Consider the following 16932-nt stretch of genomic DNA (forward strand, 5'->3'; position numbering starts at 1 on the left):
GAGAGGCCTCATACGCAGGCCTGTGGTGTACGGACTGAGGCCACTGTGAGGGCTTGGTCTTTTATTTCAGAAAAATAGGCCCCTTTGGAGCATTTGGAGCAGAGCAGAGCCATGATCTGACTGATATAGAGAAGCTGGCTCTTGTGTCGATTCTTCATTAAAGGGGGCGAAGACAGAGCAGGGGAACCAGGAAGGAGGCAACTGCCACAGTCCAGGTGAGAGAAAATGGCACCCTGGGCCAGGGTGGCAGCTGTAGAGGTGGAGAGAAGTGGTCAGACTTTAGGTATATATTTTAAGGTAGAGATGGCAGGGTTTGCTGAGGGGTTGAAGGGAGGTGTCAGAGAAAGGACCCCGGGCGGTGCAAACAGTTAATGCGCTCGGCTGCTAACTGAAAGGTTGGTGGTTTGGGTCCACCCAGAGGTGCCTAGGAAGACAGGGCTGGTCATCAACTTTCAAAAAACCAGCCACTGGAAACCCTGTGGTGCACAGTACTACCCTGACACACAAAGGGTCGTCATGAGTGGGGGTTGTGGTGAGTTGGAGTGGACTTCACAGCGGGGGGGGGGGTGTAAGAGAAAAAGGGTCTCCAACAGTTTCAACCTGAGCAACTGTTAGGATGGAGCTGTCATCAGGGAGAGGAGGATGGCTGAAATAGAAGCAGTGGATCGTTTGCTTTCTCGGTGGAAAGACCAGGGGCTGGTTTCTGACCACGTTAGTTTGAGATGCCCAGTGGATTCCACGTGGGAATGTGTAGGGAGAGGTAGGGCTGGAGAAATGGCTTCGGGAGCCCTGAGCAGGGGTTTGGGACAGCCTCAAAACGTCAAGGGAGGGAGTGCGGATGGAGAGAGGGGGACGGACACCGCTGAGCCCCTTCACTCTGCTGCTTTGTCACCCGCTTCTCCCTCCTTCTGAGTCCCTCCCCTCTCTCTGGGACTGTTCTCACCACCTGTTTGCTTGGTCTCTTTGTCTCCCTGTCTGTGTCTCTCCCTCTCTGCATGCCCATCTGTGTCTCTCCCCACCCCCAGCACCCGTTCCCCCGCACCCCTCCCTCCCACCCTGCAGTCAGTCCCCCTAGCGATGGCGGGATAGCAGGCAGCAGGCGTCGGCCCCGGGCAGGGGTCTCACCGGACGGGCCGGTTGGCGGCGTCGGGGTCCCGCGCAGTCACCACGCCGACCAGGGAGCCCACCTGCGCGTCCTCCTGCACCTCCAGGAGGTCGGAGGGTGGCCGGAACTCGGGGGGCTCGTCCACGTCTGTCACGGCCACGCGCACGATCGCCTGGTCGCGGAACGTGCCCAGGTCAGCGAAGCGGGGGTCCACGAACTTGTTGAGGGCCTCCAGCACCATGGTGTGCACCGACTGGGACTCGAAGTCCAGGCGCTGGGGGGCAGGGGACAGAGGGCTGGTTAGTGGGCTGGGGTCTGCTCCGGCAGTGACCCCTGCCCACAGATCCCAAGCCCCTCTTGCTCTCAGAGTCCCGGAGGTGACCCCAGAGAGGGTGAGACTGGCCCAAGGCCACACGGTGACCCAGCAGTGGTGCCCAGAGTATCTGAGCTGCACCAGTGAACTGCCTCTCAGAAACCAAAACCAACCTTCTGGGATTACAGGTGGGGGAACTGAGGCCTTGAGGGGAGAGGGTCTTGCCTAGGGACACACAGCCGGTCAGGGCTAGAAGGGTCCTGAACTGAACCCAGAATTCCCATCCCCCAGCACAGCATGTTGGGGCATTTCATTAATTTATTTAACAAACACAAAGCACTTACCATGTGCCCCACTTTATATTAACTCACATCATTTTACAACAACCCTAAGAGGCTTATACTGGTTATCTTTCCTACTTTACAGATGAGGAAATAGAGGTCCGGAGAAGCTCAGTAACCTGTCCCGCACTGTTTAGCAGTTAGACACTAGCAGAAGCAGGATCTGAATCCAGGCGGTGTGGCTCCAGAGTCCCCACTCTTAACCCCACGAAAGGAAAGGGCATTCACTGGATCTGAGGTCACACCAACCTGGGTTCAAAGCCTGGCTTTGCCGCCAACTAGCTGTGTGATTGTGGGCAACCTATTTAGTCTCTCTGGGCCTCAGTTGGGAGGATTAAATGAGGGAGACATCCCCCAGTACATGTTGTTAGGTGCTGTCAATTTCAACTCATAGTGTCCCTGTATATCAGAGTAGAACTTCTCCATAGGGTTTTCTAGGCTGTAATCTTTTCTGGAGCAGATGGCCAGCTCTTTTCTCCCATGGAGCCATTGGGTGGGTTTGAACCACCGACCTTTGGGTTAGCAGCTGAGCCTGAATTAACCATTGCACCACCAGGGCTATAGGAAGGAGCAATTAATGTGAGTTGAGCTTGAATCGGCCAGATAAAATTTAGAGCTTTCTGCTGAGATCTGGCTACACCCAGGCAGGAGCTGTGCTTCTCACCAGCCCGGCTAATGCGCAACCCTCTGATGAATTAGCTCCATGTCTGTGTGTTGGCTCTGGCCTTCTAAAGACAATGTCTTACAGCCAAGAGAAATACTGATGGTGGAACTGCAGGCACCCCATTGCATGCTGGGGGAGATATCGAGTGACGAGTGACCTTCCTAGACACCCACGGGTGGGTACCTGCCCTGTGTGTAGAGACCGTCCCTTTCTCTCATTCTCCCATCCTTGTTCCCTTGTCCCCACCCTCTGTCCTGTTGTCTGGGCAATCAGGATGCAGGCAGGCAGGCAGTGGTTTGGCCTGGGAGTGAGCGATGGGCCCTGGAATCAGATCATCAGTCAGGCTGGGGTTCTGCTCCCGAGCAGCACTGCCTCCACAGAGACACCTCAGGCGCCACTGCTGGAGCAGGAGGAGGGGCCCAAGGGGGGTGTGCAGCTCAGGGGAGGAGAACAAATGCGACGCTGGAGTCTCCAGGCTGGGCTTGGAGCCTGGCTCTACTGCTCTCCAGTGCGGGGCCTCTTTGGGCCTCCAATTCCCCATCCGTGAAATGGGCCGGTCTTACAGTGAGGACGAATGGAGATCCAACACAGCATAGTGTTTAAGAGGGTGGATTCTGGAGTCCATAACCCTGCTCTGCTGTGCTGGATGCATGACTGTGGGCAAGCTACTTCTCGGGGCCTCAGTTTCTCACCTATAAACTGGATAATACTAGCATCTTAGAGGGTTGTTATAGGGGCAGAATGAATTCATACATGGAAAGCAGGTGAAAGGTGCCTGGCACATGGCGAGCACTTTAAAAGTATTAGTTATTTCAGTAACACCTGAGAAAGCTGGAGCCAGTCAGTATAAGGTGGAAACCTGCCAGAGAAGGAAAACTCAAATATTTTCCACTAAAAGGAGCAATAGAAAAGTGGTAAAACTGCACCCTGTCAAAGGTGGAAAACTCGGAAAAACAAGGCAGTCCTGGCAAGTTCCAGTTCTCACAGTTTCACTGTATTACTCTCTGGGAAGTAGCTGAAGGAACTGGGAGGGATCCCTGTCCTCAAACCCTCAGTGCTAGGTAGAGGTGTGTCATTATGTGCTTGCTGGGTGAACGAAGGGCTGTCCTCTAGCCAAGGGGCAGATGTTTCTGTGGGTCCCTGAAGGCAGAGCCCAGGCTGAGAGGAGCAGATTTAGGGAGGTGGGTTCTCACTGAGTGGGAGGAGAAGAGCTGGACAATGTCAGGGAGTGAGCACCCCACCCCTGGAGGTATGCAAACATTTTACGGGCCAGTGCAGGGGGATTTAAACCTCCCATGGGAGAGTGGAGTTGAAGTGGACAGTCTTAAAGGCCTATGCAGCCCTGAGTTGCCAAGCCCATGACCAAGTCTTGGAAGATGGAAATTTCACTTCTTTATCTGGCCTGCATTCACTCTCCCTAAGGATGCCTGAGTTTGTAGTTTTAGCTTCTGGCTCCTGAGCCAGTCAGTGGGTGAGGAAGGTTGTTAGACTCAGGAAGGAAAGAACTTTGGAGCCACCAGACCTGGGTTCATATCCCCACTCTGCCCTTTACAGGGGCATTTGTAAAAATAGGGATAATGACATTTCCTCCGGCGGGAGGCATGAGGATTAAAGGAAATAATGACTGTGAAGGGCCTGGCCCAGAGTCAAAGGAGCATATCATAGTCTCTAAGAGCAAGAACACAGAATTCAGACTTTCTGGAGTCACTGAGGCTGGATGAGCCCCTGAAACTACTGCCCTGAGATCATCTTTAACCCTGAAAACATAAACCAGAAATATCCCCTGAAGGCTTCTTTAAACCAAACAACACTCTAGCTTAACTAGTAAAGAATGTCTGCAGTGAGCACTGTGCCCTTCTAAAGAACTTACTCTATGGGATCATATTGGTAACAGCAACTTGAAAGCTCAGACAGGAGGCTCAGGGGGAAGTGACTGTCAATAGGGTAGGAACAAATCAAAAAAGGGGGGTGAGACAGTTGCACAGTTTAAAGAATGTAATCAGCGTCACTGTATGGTACATGTTGAATTGGTGTATGTGTTGCTGTGTATGTTCTCAACAACAATTAAAAAAAAAAGGGAGCACAAATGCAAACCTGGATTGAATTCCGGCTCTGCCAACTAGCTGTGCAACCTTGGAGAAGTCACTTAACCTCTCTGTGCCTCAGTCTCTCATTTGTAAAATGGGAAAGATACCATCAGTGTTCTGGTTGGTCCTGGGTGCTGGGAAGAGCTAAACCTGGAGGAGGATTGGGGTGGGGGGATTTGGCTGCTCAAGAGCCAAACCCCTCGGCCCCTGGGGCCTGCCTCTCCCATCCCTCCTGGGGGCAGCGCACCTTCTGCACTACGATGATAGCCTCCTGAGTGTCGCTGTCCGTGGTGACCTTGAACACATCTCCACCGCTGCCACTCTCCTCCTTGAGGTGGTAAGTCATGTCGGTGTTCTCGCCCACGTCCGAATCCTCGGCCTTCACTCGCCCCACGGCTGTGCCGATGGGGGCTGACTCCTTGATGCTGAACTGGTACATCTCTGTGGGGGACATGGCCATGAGTGGTGTGGGGGCAGTCCCTGGCCTGGCCTCTGCCAGCTCTGGGGATGGGAAGGGGGGGTTCAGATGGGCCTCCAGGGAGGGCAGTGTTTCCGAGGGGTTCCCAGCTTGGCTAGCATGGCAGCTGGGGAAGGTGCATTCCCTGCAGAAATGTGGGAGGAGGGCCCTATTCGGTTGTTGTCATTAGGTGCTGTTGAGTCAGTTTCGACTCATGGAGACCCCATGCAACAGAGCAGAACTGCCCCATAGGGTTTTCTACGCTGTAATCTTTGCAGAAGCTTGTCGCCAGGTCTTTCTCCCATGGAACTGCCAGGTGGGTTCCAACCACCAACCTTTGGGTTAGCAGCCGAGTGGTTAACCATTGTGCCACCAGGGCTCCTAGGAGGTCCCCATTCTGACCCTGAGTTTATTTGTTGATTGACTTGGGAAAGTCCCTGTAGTTCTTTAGGCCTCAGTTTTCCCATCTGCCCAGTGAAAGGGATAGAAGAGCACTGTGATAAAGAAGTCAGGGCTCTGGAATCCATCCTAGCTGTGTAATCCTGAGCCTCAGTTTCCTCATCTGTAGAATGGGAGTAATAATAATGATAGTACCTTTCTTAAAACAGAGTAAAATTAATTTTAAAACAAGTGGGTTATATTACTTATTAATCGCATTTTGTTTACACTATTGGTTTCATTTTCAATAGATAGCATTATATTAAATAAATTAGAATAATTGGAAAAATAATAGTTCCTTTCTAACAGCAATGCTCTTACGACAATGAACTTAGATGATGATGCATGTAAAATGCTTAGTGCGGTGCCTGGCACACGCTCGAAAAGTGGAACAAACGGTATTAAAATGATGGTGCTTCATACTGACTTTGCTGTGGTTTCTTTTTTAACAAGCTGTTGATGTTAATGGCATTTATTCCTCCACTGCAGAGTATTTACTGAGCACCTATGATGTCCCAGGCACAGCTCTAGGCACTGGGGATACAGCGACAGAGAAAAGACAAAACTTCCAGCTTTCACGGCGCTCTTCTTTTAATGGCAGGAGACAGACGCTAAGCAATCACAGCAGTAAACCATACAGTATGTCAAATGGTGATGTGTATTTGGGAGAAAAATAAAGCAGAAAAGGGGGATAGGAAGTGCTGATGAGGGCTCGCGGGGTGATCAAGATAGGCTTCACTGAGAAGATGGCATTTTTACAAAGGCCTGAGGGAGATGAGGAAGTGAGTCAAGCAGAGATCTGGGAAAGAGCACTCCAGACAGAAGGGACAGCAGGTGCAAAGGCCCTGGGGTGGGTGCAATGCCTGGAGTGTTTGAAGAATGGCAAGATGACCACGGCGACTAGAGGGGAGAAGCATGGGAAAACCAGAAGGATGAGGTCACATGGGATGCAAACAATTCTCCTCCCAGAGCTGAGGTGAGGATGACTTGGATGGGCCAGCCCAGCAGAAGCAGGGGCCATGGGCAGGGAGATGTGGCTTTTGGAGATGTGCCCCTTATGGGCAGCGGCCACCTCCATTTTATTAGCACACAGCAGCCAGGGGGTGCTTTCTACAACACAAGCTGACCATGTCACTCCCTTGCATAAATCCCTTCTATAGCTCCTCACTGCCTTCAGGATGAAGTCAGGCAACCTCTTGGCTTGCCCTACATGGTGCCTGCTGCCTGGCCCCTGCTGTCTTCTCCAGCCTCATCCTCCTCCATCCCCAACTCCAGCTTCAGCCTAGCTGAAGTTCTTGTAATTCCTCAAATATGACTTGCTCTCTGTCCAGGCACTCCCTCCAGGCTCTCCTCCAGGCACTCCCTCTCCCCGTTCTCCTCTTTGCCTTCACCTCCCCAGTTCCCACTCTGCCTTCTAGCCTCGCTGAATGCTACTTCCTCTTGGGAACTTTCCCAGACTTCCAGGCTCAGCTCCTGTGCTCCCATGGCCCCCAAGCTTTCCCTGCTATAGGGATTACCACATTTTACTATCATCTTCTGTTTATTCTCTCTCTCCCTTGGGTAGGAGTGCCTGGAAGGCAAGAACCACATCTCTTATTCATCAGGCATCCTCAGTGCCTGGCAGAACACCAGGCTGTCGCATAAATGAAATGCGTGAGTGACTTGTGAGTGAATGAATGAAAACCAAGATGAGTTTCCCATATACACTCACCAGATTAACACAAGTTAAAGAGTCTGATGATACCAAGTATTGGCGAGGATGTGGTGCAGTGGACACTCACATTTCTTCAGGGCGGAAAAAGAGTTTGGCTTTACTTAGTAAAATTGAAGGTAAGTCTATCTCAGGGCCCAGCAAGTCTACTCACCTGTGTATACTAGAGAAATACTTGCAAATAGCAGCAGGAGACATGTACAAAAATCTCCAAAGCAGTATCTTCATAATAGCCCCAAACTTGGAAATAACCCCAATGCCCATCAAGAATTTTTTGCACTGTTGACATCACATGTGTGTCAGAGTAGAACTGCTCCAGAGGGTTTTCAATGGCTGATCTTTCGGAAATAGATCACCAGGCTTGTCTTCCAAGGTGCCACTGAGTGGTTTCACTAGTAGTTGAGTGCTTAACCTTGGCACCACCCAGGGACTCCTCCCATCAAGAGCAGCCTAGATGAATTGTGGTCTAGCCATACGGTGAAATACTATACAGCAATGAAAATGAATGAACTACAGCTACAGCAACAACATAGATGGACTTCATAAACATAATTTGAGAGACAAAAAAAGCAAGAGACAAAATAGTTTATATTGTATGATTCCATTTATATAAGGTTCAAAAGCAGGCAAAATTAAACTATAATGTTTGGTGATGCATACCTAGGTGAACAGACCCTAAAGAAAAGCAAGAGGATGATTATCACAAAAGCAGATGTGGGAGGAGGAGGATGGGGGAGAAGTTATGACCAGGAAAAGGCATGTGGGGGCTCCTGGGGTCCTGGGTTGGTGCTTACTAGGGTATTTGATTTATAATTATTTCTTAAAACAGACGTTTATAGTTTATACTCTTCTATTTGTGTGCTGAGTGGCACAAATGGTTAAACGCTAGACTATTAACCGAAAGGTTGGCAGTTTGAACCCACCCAGAGGCACCTCAGGAGAAAGGCCTGGTGATCTGCTTCTGAAAGGTCACAATCATGAAAACCCTGCGGCACAGAGCTCTACTCTGCACATACGGGGTTGCCATGAGTAGGAATTGACTCGATGGCAACTGATTTTACTGCTATATTTCACAATATAGAAATGTTTAAAAAAGAGAAAGAAATGAATGAATGAATAAACAATCGTCTCCCTGAGGCCCTGGCTTCCTCCTCTCTGCTCTGCCCACCCCTTCCAGCTCAGAGCTGGCATGGAGTCTGGCACAATGGGAATGAGACTGGGTGCCCCCATGCCTCTGCATGGTGCTTTGGAGCTCCCCAGCAGTGGGCGGGGGCTGGGCTAGGGGAGCAGACAGTGGGCTGGCTCCGTTCCAGGCTCCCTGGCAACGTGGCACTGGCGTCGGCTCTGCCCACCCGGTTCTGTCGGGGCTGAGGTGCTAGGCTGCTATGCTGTACGTGCTCAGCTCAGGGATTGGATTCCCTTATCTCACGGGGGTCAGTCCCCTGTGGCGGAGCCTAATGTGAGAGCAGCAGACCTCGGGTAATGACTCGCCTGATAGGAATCAGCCCAGCTCCCTGTGGCAGTCAATCTCCGCCTTGCTCCAGCAGCTTCCCCGGTGGCTCTCGGCACTGGCCAGGCCTCAGCTTGGGACAGAGGGGCTGGTTGGGCCGACTGGGGTGGGGGACCAGGTCAGGGAACCCCTCTGTCGTCATCCTTTCTTGACCCCCTCACTTCCCTCTGTGAGCATGAATCAGGGGCATGTGGCAACTCACCGTGTGAGAAGCAGCGGTGGGGGCAGGGGGTGGTACAAAGGGTGATGGGCAGACGGGTGGACAGGTGGGGCCCCCTCTCTGCGGGAAGCAAGGTGAGGGGTAGGAAGGTAATTGCACTACTTGGATTATGGAATATCAGCCACATTTTGGGTCTTCTTCTGTAAGAAGCATAATTCTGCGGGGAGGTGGTGGTACATAGGTGATTGGGTGGATAGACAGACAGATGGAAGCCCCTCTTTTGGTGGGAAGCCTAGAGGGAGGCTGGGAGGCCAGTGGGTGGCTTGGATGGATAAACAGACAGACACCCACAGTGGCCTCCCCCCAAGGACACCCAATGAGGGGGCCCAAATGGACAGACACACAGATGGTGGCCTCCCTCTGAGAAGGTTTCACTCACTCTGAGGGAATCGGGGTGGGTTGTCGTTGACATCGGTGACCACAATGGTGACAGTAGTGGAGCCTGAGAGGCCGCCCAGCTGGCCCGCCATGTCTGTGGCCTGGATCACCACCTCGTAGCGCTCCTGGCTCTCTCGGTCGAGGTCAGGCACAGCTGTCCGGATCACACCTGTGGGTGGATGGGGTGAGGCTGAGGAAGCTCCCACAAGCTCCAGCTAGTATGGCGACCTGGCCTGTGTGGTGAGGCCGGTTCAGTTCTGGTGAGCTCTGGGTCAAGTTCAGGAGGGGAGTGGGTGATGCCAAAGACACTGATATGGTCACCAAGGAGGTGCAGAGCTCAGCAGCCATCACACACACACACTCACGCACATATACTCCCATACATACACACACTCACGGACGCATACACATGCTCACACAGCCACACACACACACATCTACACACACCGACACACACTCCCATATTCACACATACACACTCAGACATGCTCTTGCACACCTACACACCTACACACACACACATACACACACTCACATACTCTTACATGCTCACACACATATACCCACACACACACGAACCTGTCACTGTGTGACCTCTCCTGGACAACCAATCTCGCTCTTCAGGCCTCAGTTTCCCCATCTGAAGGTGAACGCTGATGCTATGTATGAACCTGGACTGTACCTGACTTGTCTCTGTCAGTGGCCCTCGGCCCAAAGCTGCAGCACTGTGCTTGTCAAAGTGGGCTGGACTCACCCACCACACGCATGTCCCCTCACTGAGGTGTCACACTCAGTGTACACAGCGTATTTCACACGCATACTATAAAATGCATGCACAAAAACACACACAAAGTCACAGACACACACACACACCCCCCCCCCACAATCAAAGCCCCCCCCGTCAGCCCCAGGGGCCCCAGCTGCCTGCCCCACACCCTGGCCGAGATTCCCTATCCAGGCACCAGCTAATCTGTGAACAGACAATCCTCTAAGCTGTTAATGGCAGCGGGGGTAGGGGCAGGAGTGGGGGTGCCCGCAAGATTAATTCTGTGCTGGAGAAGGCTGGGCTTCTTGTCTCCCTGCCAGGCGAAGAGACTGGGGCTGGGGGTGGGGGGAGTCGATGAGGCTTTCCGAGCCTCTCCTGCCACCGACTCCAACCTGTCGAGTGCCAGGTGGTGGCAGGTGGTGCGCAGGGCCTGAGCGCCGGGTGGAGTCATGCACCAGCAGCCCCTTGACATGTCTCATAAAACCCAAGCACTGACTCTGATGTCCCTAAACAGCCCACAGACTACAATAAAGGCAGTGAGACTGGAGGAAAGGCTGCGTGTGTGTGAATACTTATGTGTGTCCCTGGGGTGGGGCCTACAGGCAGCTCTGCTTCTGGGGGATCACAGAAACACGGAATGGGTAGTCTTATGGAATCGAAGGTTATCGGCCTTCTCCATGGCCCCTCAACAGACCCCCTCTTTATCTTCCCAGGGACAGAGATGCCTTGGAAGCAGGTGGACATGAGATAAATCCTAGAGCTGCTATTTTTGGGCCATGTGATCTTAAGCAAATCTCTTCGCCTTTCTGAACCTCAGTTTTCTTATCCGTAAAATGGGGACAACCATGATCCCTCCCTAAAGAACAGGGTTTCTCACCCTCAACGCTGTTGACATTTGGGATAATTATTTCTTGGGGGAGGGGAGGCTGTCCTGTGCATTGTAGGATGGTTAGCAGCATCCTTGGCCTCTTCCCACTAGCTGCCCCAGTTGTGACAACCAAAAATGTCTGCAGACATCATCAAATGGCCCCTGGGGGTAAGCTTGGTTGAGAACCACTGAGAGTCGCTGGTGTAGGGTTTCTCCTCAAGAGAATTGCATGTGACGATAACACCCATAACTAACATTTATGCATATTTACTCTGTGCCTGGCACTGTTCTAAGCATCTTAAGCGGATGGTCTCAGTTCATCCTCTCAACATTCCTACAAAAGAGGTGCCATGATTACCCCCATTTTACAGATGAGGATATTTAGGCACAGAGAAGCCGAGTACCTTGCTCAAGATTGCACATGCAGAAAGCAGTGCAGCAAGGATTCAAACAGCCATTCTGGCGCCAGAGCCCCTGCTCTGAACTGTCCCGCCATCTGCTGTAAGGACAGCATCTTAGGACAATGGTCCAGGACAGCAAAAGCGAAAGGAGCAAGGTCTTTTAAGGCCAAGTCTTGGAAGTTGCACAACATTGCTTCTGCCACATTCTACTGGCCAAAGCAAGTCACAAGGCCAGCCCAGATTCAAGGGGTGGGGAAATAGACTCCACCTCTTGATGGGAGGAGTGGCAAAGTCACATTGCAAGGAGGCTGTACACAGGGATGGAAGGAATTTACGGCATATTTTGCCTCTACCATGCACCGCTCCTCTCTCAACCTCCTGATGCTGGGAGAAGCATCATGGAGGCTGTTGCACCTGGAAGCCTGGGGTGAAAAGTCTCAAATTGGTCCATGAAGCTGTTCTCAAAACCTCCTGCTTCTGCAACTTCATTCATTCACTCATTCATTTATTAGAGCCTCATTGAGGGCTAGGGCACACGGAAACAGACAGGAGGCAGTGCCAAAAGGAGGGAGTTTAGAGTCAGATGGATGTGGTCTCAAATCTTCTTTCCATCATTTACTTGCTAACTTGGGCAAGTTCTTGAGTCTCTAAGCCTCAGTATTGTATTCTGTAATATGGGCATACCTACTCAGTAGGGTTGTTGAGAGGGTAAAATGAGACAAAACTTCCAGCAGAAGGTTTTGCATTTGGCAATGCCTCATCGATCCCCCTTCTCAAGTCCTGGGTTGGGCACCTCATAAATAAGGTTCCCAGGGAAGCAGAAGTCAAATCTAACTATGTATTGCACTGGGCAAATCTGTTGCAAAAGACCTCTCAAAAGTGTTCAAAAGCAAAGATGTCACTTTGAGGACTAAAGTGTGCCTGACCCAAGCCATGGTATTTTCAATCACCTTGTATGCATGTGAAAGCTGGACAATGAATAAGGAAGACCAAAGAAGAATTGATGCCTTTGAATTACGGTGTTTGCAAAGAATACCGAATATACTAGGGACCGCCAGAAGAATGAACAAATCTGTCTTGGAACAAGTACAGCCAGAATGCTTCTTAGAAGCAAGGATGGCGAGACTTCATCTTAGGTACTTTGGACATGTTATCAGGAGGAACCAGTTCCTAGGGAAGAACATCATGCTTGGTAAAGCAGAGGGTCAGTGAAAAAGAGGAAGACCCTCAAAGAGATGGATTGACACAGTGCTGCAACAATGGACTCGAATATAGATTGCGAGGCTGGTGCAGGACCGAGCAGTGTTTCATCGTATTGTGTATGGGGTCGCTATGAGTTGGAACCAACTCGCAGCACCTAACAATAAATAACAACACCGACGACCCCCCTTCTCAAGTCCTGGGTTGGGAACCTCATAAATAAGTTCCATGAGGACAAGGATCCTTTCTGGTCTTGGCCATCATTTCATTTATAGGATCTGGCACACAGCTTGTGCTCGATAAACATTTTAATTCACTGACCGACTCCCTCTGCCTCTTCTCTCACAGCCTGGGTGTAGTTGCCTAGTTGTTTCTGGCTTCTCTGTTAGAACTCAAGTTCTGAGAGGGCAGAGCCCAGGTCTAGTTCATTATCTTGACCCCAGGGTCTGGCCCTTAGAAGGTTATCAAAAAATATTAGTTCCATTCCTTCCCAGGAAAACTGACATCCAGTTGGGAATTTTCAGTGTAGATCTTGAAGTCTCGGAGAGAATCTATTTGTGCAAGGCGGTGGTGGGCAGGGGCTGGTAATTATAACCTAACCATGGCTCCCTGCAGCCTTGTCCTCACTCAACACCCCCAGTTCCAGCTGTTGTCCTCGACGCCCCCGCTGCCCCCTCCAAAGGCGGCAGAAGGGGCCCCAGGAGCCCGTGTGATGCCTCATTAACCTGCAAATGCCCTCCCTTTTGCCCCTGTTGGAGGCTTGCCAGCAGGCCTGGCCTTTAAACCACACAAGTTAATTCCTCTGTTGGCACTGGGGCCTCGTGGCACCCTGCCTCCTCCTTCCCTCACACCTTCCTCTCAGGCCCCGTTCCGGCTCTGCTCCCTGCTATCTGCACAGCAAGAACAGACTGTACCTCGAAGCAGCTGCTAATTATAGACCCGCATCAGCGGAATATTCCTGGCTGGGGAAATGGAGCTGGGGCTGCGAATGGCACCAGGGCGGCTCCTGCCGTGGGACTGTGGGCAGGGGGAGGAAAAATCTGGTCTCTTCTGGAAAATGTCTAAAACCCTTTCAGACTGAGAAAGTTGAGGGACCCTTCTTTCCCTAAAAAAAAAAAAAGCCTCCCAAAACGAGGATCCCGCCTGGATGCCTGTACCTGCCTTGCTTGGTGTCTGCCTCCTACCTCCTGGGAACTGTTCCTGCCCTCCCGGGCCCTCCAGGCCTGCCTCTTGGTACCCTCCTCCTCCTGACCCTCTGCAGTGGGCGATGCTCTTTCTTGGAACTTGGCTTCCCTCTCTTGGAGTCCAATCTGTTGTCTGCTCATCCCTGCCACCTCCCAAGTCTCAGTCCTGGCCCTTCCCTTAATTCTGTGTCCTCTCTCTTCCTCCCCCTGAAAGCTGAGCAACTCTAAGGTCCCCGCCTGCCCCAGCTAAATGGATGAAGTCTCCATCATCTCATTTACATGTCTGCACCAAGAATTGCGCCGCCCACTTTCCCTGCTTGCTGTTCCCTGGACCTGGAGTGCTCTCATACCAGATATCTGCATGGCTCACATCCTCCCTGCGTTCAGGTCTCTGCCCCAATGCCTCCTCCCCAGAAAACCTGTCCTGCTTTTCTTTTCTACGTCCACCCCCTTAGCTTGCTTGATGTTTCTTCCTAGCCCTCAGCACCACTTGTCATTATGTTATATGTTAATGTGCTTATTTTCTGCATCCTCTATTTGGATAAAAGCTCCATGAGGGTAGAGTCTCTGATCTGCCTTCTGCTGCACCTCCAGGGCCCAGAGCAAAGCCAGGCACACAGTCAAATCAGTCGCCATCCAGTCAACTCCAGCTCACAGCAACCCCGCGTGTGTGGGAGTACAACTGTCCTCCTTAGGGTTTCTGTTGGCTGATTTTTCAGAAGCAGATCACCAAGCCTTTCTTCCGAGGCACCTCTGGGTGGAGTCAAACTTCCAACCTTTCAGTTAGCAGCTGAGCATGTTAACCATTGGCACCACCCAGGGACTTCAGGCACACAGTAGGCACTCAATAAACACTTGTTGGAATGCATCAATGAATTTTCCCATTGAATTCTCACAATGATCACGTCAGGTGGTTATTATTACTTCCCTTGAGCACACGGGGAAACCAAAGCTAAAGGAGCACAAGCTGTTCTCAGAACTCTAAGGCCATATTTCAGGCGGCCTGCGAGTTCTAGGGATTTCTTTTCTCCTTTTCTGTCATCATCTTAAAGCCAGTATGGTTCAAACTGAATTTTCTAGCTCTGCACCAGATCCTGGGGCTCATTTGCTAATCCCCCTGCTCCTTAATCCACATTCCTTCTGTTTTTGTAGGTGGCGCCCCTCCGCCTCCAGTCTCCAACGTTAGGAGCCCTCTGGGTTCCTCCCTCAGCCTAGTCATGTACATTCATCCAGCCTCCAAGTTCTGGCGGTTTTCTCTCTGCAGGATCTCGCCATCATCTGCCATTCTCCCTCTTCTGCACCTCAGCGACCCCTCACTATCAGTTCTTTACCACCTCTGCCCTCCTAACTAGACAAGCAGGTTGAGGAGTTGGGTGGATACCAAGAAGGGGCAGGCTTTTGGTTTTTGTTCTTTGGAGCCCTATTCTGGGCACCCCAGGCTCTGGGTCTCCCTGCCTGCAATTCCTGCCTCTGAGCCACGCTCTCCAGCAAGCAGCCCGAGAGATCTTGTTAAAATGAAAACCTGAGCATGTCACTTCCTTGCTTAAAAGCCATCAGTGAACCCCAGTGCTGGTGAGGAGGAAGGGAAAGAGGCACTCTCTCCTGTGGCTGGCGGGAGTGTAATCTGGCCCATTTAGGGAATATCTATTAAGATCCCAAATGCACATGCTCTTTGACCCAGCTTTCCCACTTCCCGAAAATTATCCTGCAGAGATGCTCACACGAGCGCAAAATGATGTATGTACGAGGTTATTCATTGCAGCATTGTTCGTTGTAGTAAAAGATTGAGCACAGCGTAAATGTCCATCAGTAGGGGACTGGTGAAATAAACTTTAGTGTATCCATACATAACAGCAGTTAAATAAACGAATGAGGAAGCGCTTTAGGTACTGATACTGAATAATCTTCAGGATGTATTGTTAAGTGAGAAAGGCAAGCAGTGTGTATAGTATGTGTGTGTGTAGCTACTATTCACATAAAATAAATAAAACAAATACATGCACCTATTTTCTTGTACATGCATAGAATATCTTTGGAAAGACATGCAAGAAAATTACATTGGTTGCCTTAGGGACAGAGACTGGGTGACTGGGGGATTGGTGGGGGAAAGGATTGTCACTAAATACCCACTTTGAACTCTTTGAATTTCAAACACTGAAATGTATTATCTATTAAAAAAAACTCAATATTTTTCAAGCAAATGAGTCCCAGATCTCATAGGCTATATATATATACCAAGTGGCTACCTTTGGGGCTTCAATTACTGGGGGTGGGAGGTGGGAAGTACTTTCTTTTCTATTTTTTACATTTCTTTGTTTGAATGTTTTCCAAAAGGTATTACTTTTGCAAGGAAAGAGAGAAGCGGGGGGGGGGGGGACACAAAACAAAAACACACAAAAAACCCGAATCCATCAATGCCCCCTCCCATTGCCAGTAGAATGAAATACAAGCTCCTTAGCCTGGTTTACACTCCACACAGCCAGCCTGTTCCTTCACCTCTCAGCACTCCAGTGTCCCCAAACCTGAGTTGCTTACAACTCCCCTCATGCCTCAAACTGTGTTCTTCCTCCCAGCTCTTGCCTGCACCATGTCCTCTGCCTGGAATGCCCTTCTCTGCAATCTCAGCCTGGGCAACACTGAAACAACCTTTGGAGATCTGCTGCTACCGCCTCCAAGAAGCCTTGCCTCCTGATCTCCCCTGTCTATGCCTGTCCCCTGCCCCCACTGCACTGTGAGCCCCGTGAGGGCATTTGCTTAACGTTCCGTGGAGTCTCATGTCCCCTCTCCTGCCTTCACTCTTGCCCTGTTCCTCCTATCTGAAGGGGGCCATGAGACTCCGCCACGGTGAGAAGGGGAAAGAGGCACTCTTTCACGGGGCTGGTGGGGATGTAATCTGGCCCATTTAGGCAATATCTATGGACAGTCCAGCTGTGTGACCTCGACTGAGTCGCTGCACATCTCTGTGCCTCAGACTTCTGTCTGTCCTCCTTGCCTCTGGCAAGACCCTCAGAAATGTAATCAAGTTCTAACCTCGCAGTGAGCGAAGTGGGGGACGGTGGGTGGGGATGCTGCTACGTTGTTTGGTGGTGTCGGGGGAGGGGATGAGAAAGTAGTCGCCCGTCCGTTAGCAGTCTCTGTCTCTCCTCAAATGACGTTTCGCCAGATCCTTAACAACTGCTGTGTGAGCAGAGCTTTCAAATTTGCTGAAAAGGTGCCCTTCACCCGGCACCCCTCCTAAACTATCCTGACGACCCCTAAGGGCTGCGGACAAGCCCACCTCAATTTAGCG

General features: G+C 51.1%; 1 protein-coding gene across 1 annotated transcript in view; it reads right to left on the reverse strand.

The window, feature by feature from the left end:
- CDH22 (cadherin 22) overlaps nucleotides 1–16932 on the reverse strand; it is a 77814-nt gene that overhangs the window by 33587 nt on the left and 27295 nt on the right. The window contains exons 4-6 of the mRNA XM_064276153.1: nucleotides 9226–9393; nucleotides 4758–4951; nucleotides 1126–1379 (exon numbers count right to left, since the gene is read on the reverse strand). Of these exons, the coding sequence (XP_064132223.1) occupies nucleotides 1126–1379; nucleotides 4758–4951; nucleotides 9226–9393 (616 nt within the window). The remainder of the gene's footprint in view (nucleotides 1–1125; nucleotides 1380–4757; nucleotides 4952–9225; nucleotides 9394–16932) is intronic.

Source organism: Loxodonta africana, chromosome 24 (assembly GCF_030014295.1).
Source record: "Loxodonta africana isolate mLoxAfr1 chromosome 24, mLoxAfr1.hap2, whole genome shotgun sequence".
Classification (NCBI taxonomy): domain Eukaryota; kingdom Metazoa; phylum Chordata; class Mammalia; order Proboscidea; family Elephantidae; genus Loxodonta; species Loxodonta africana.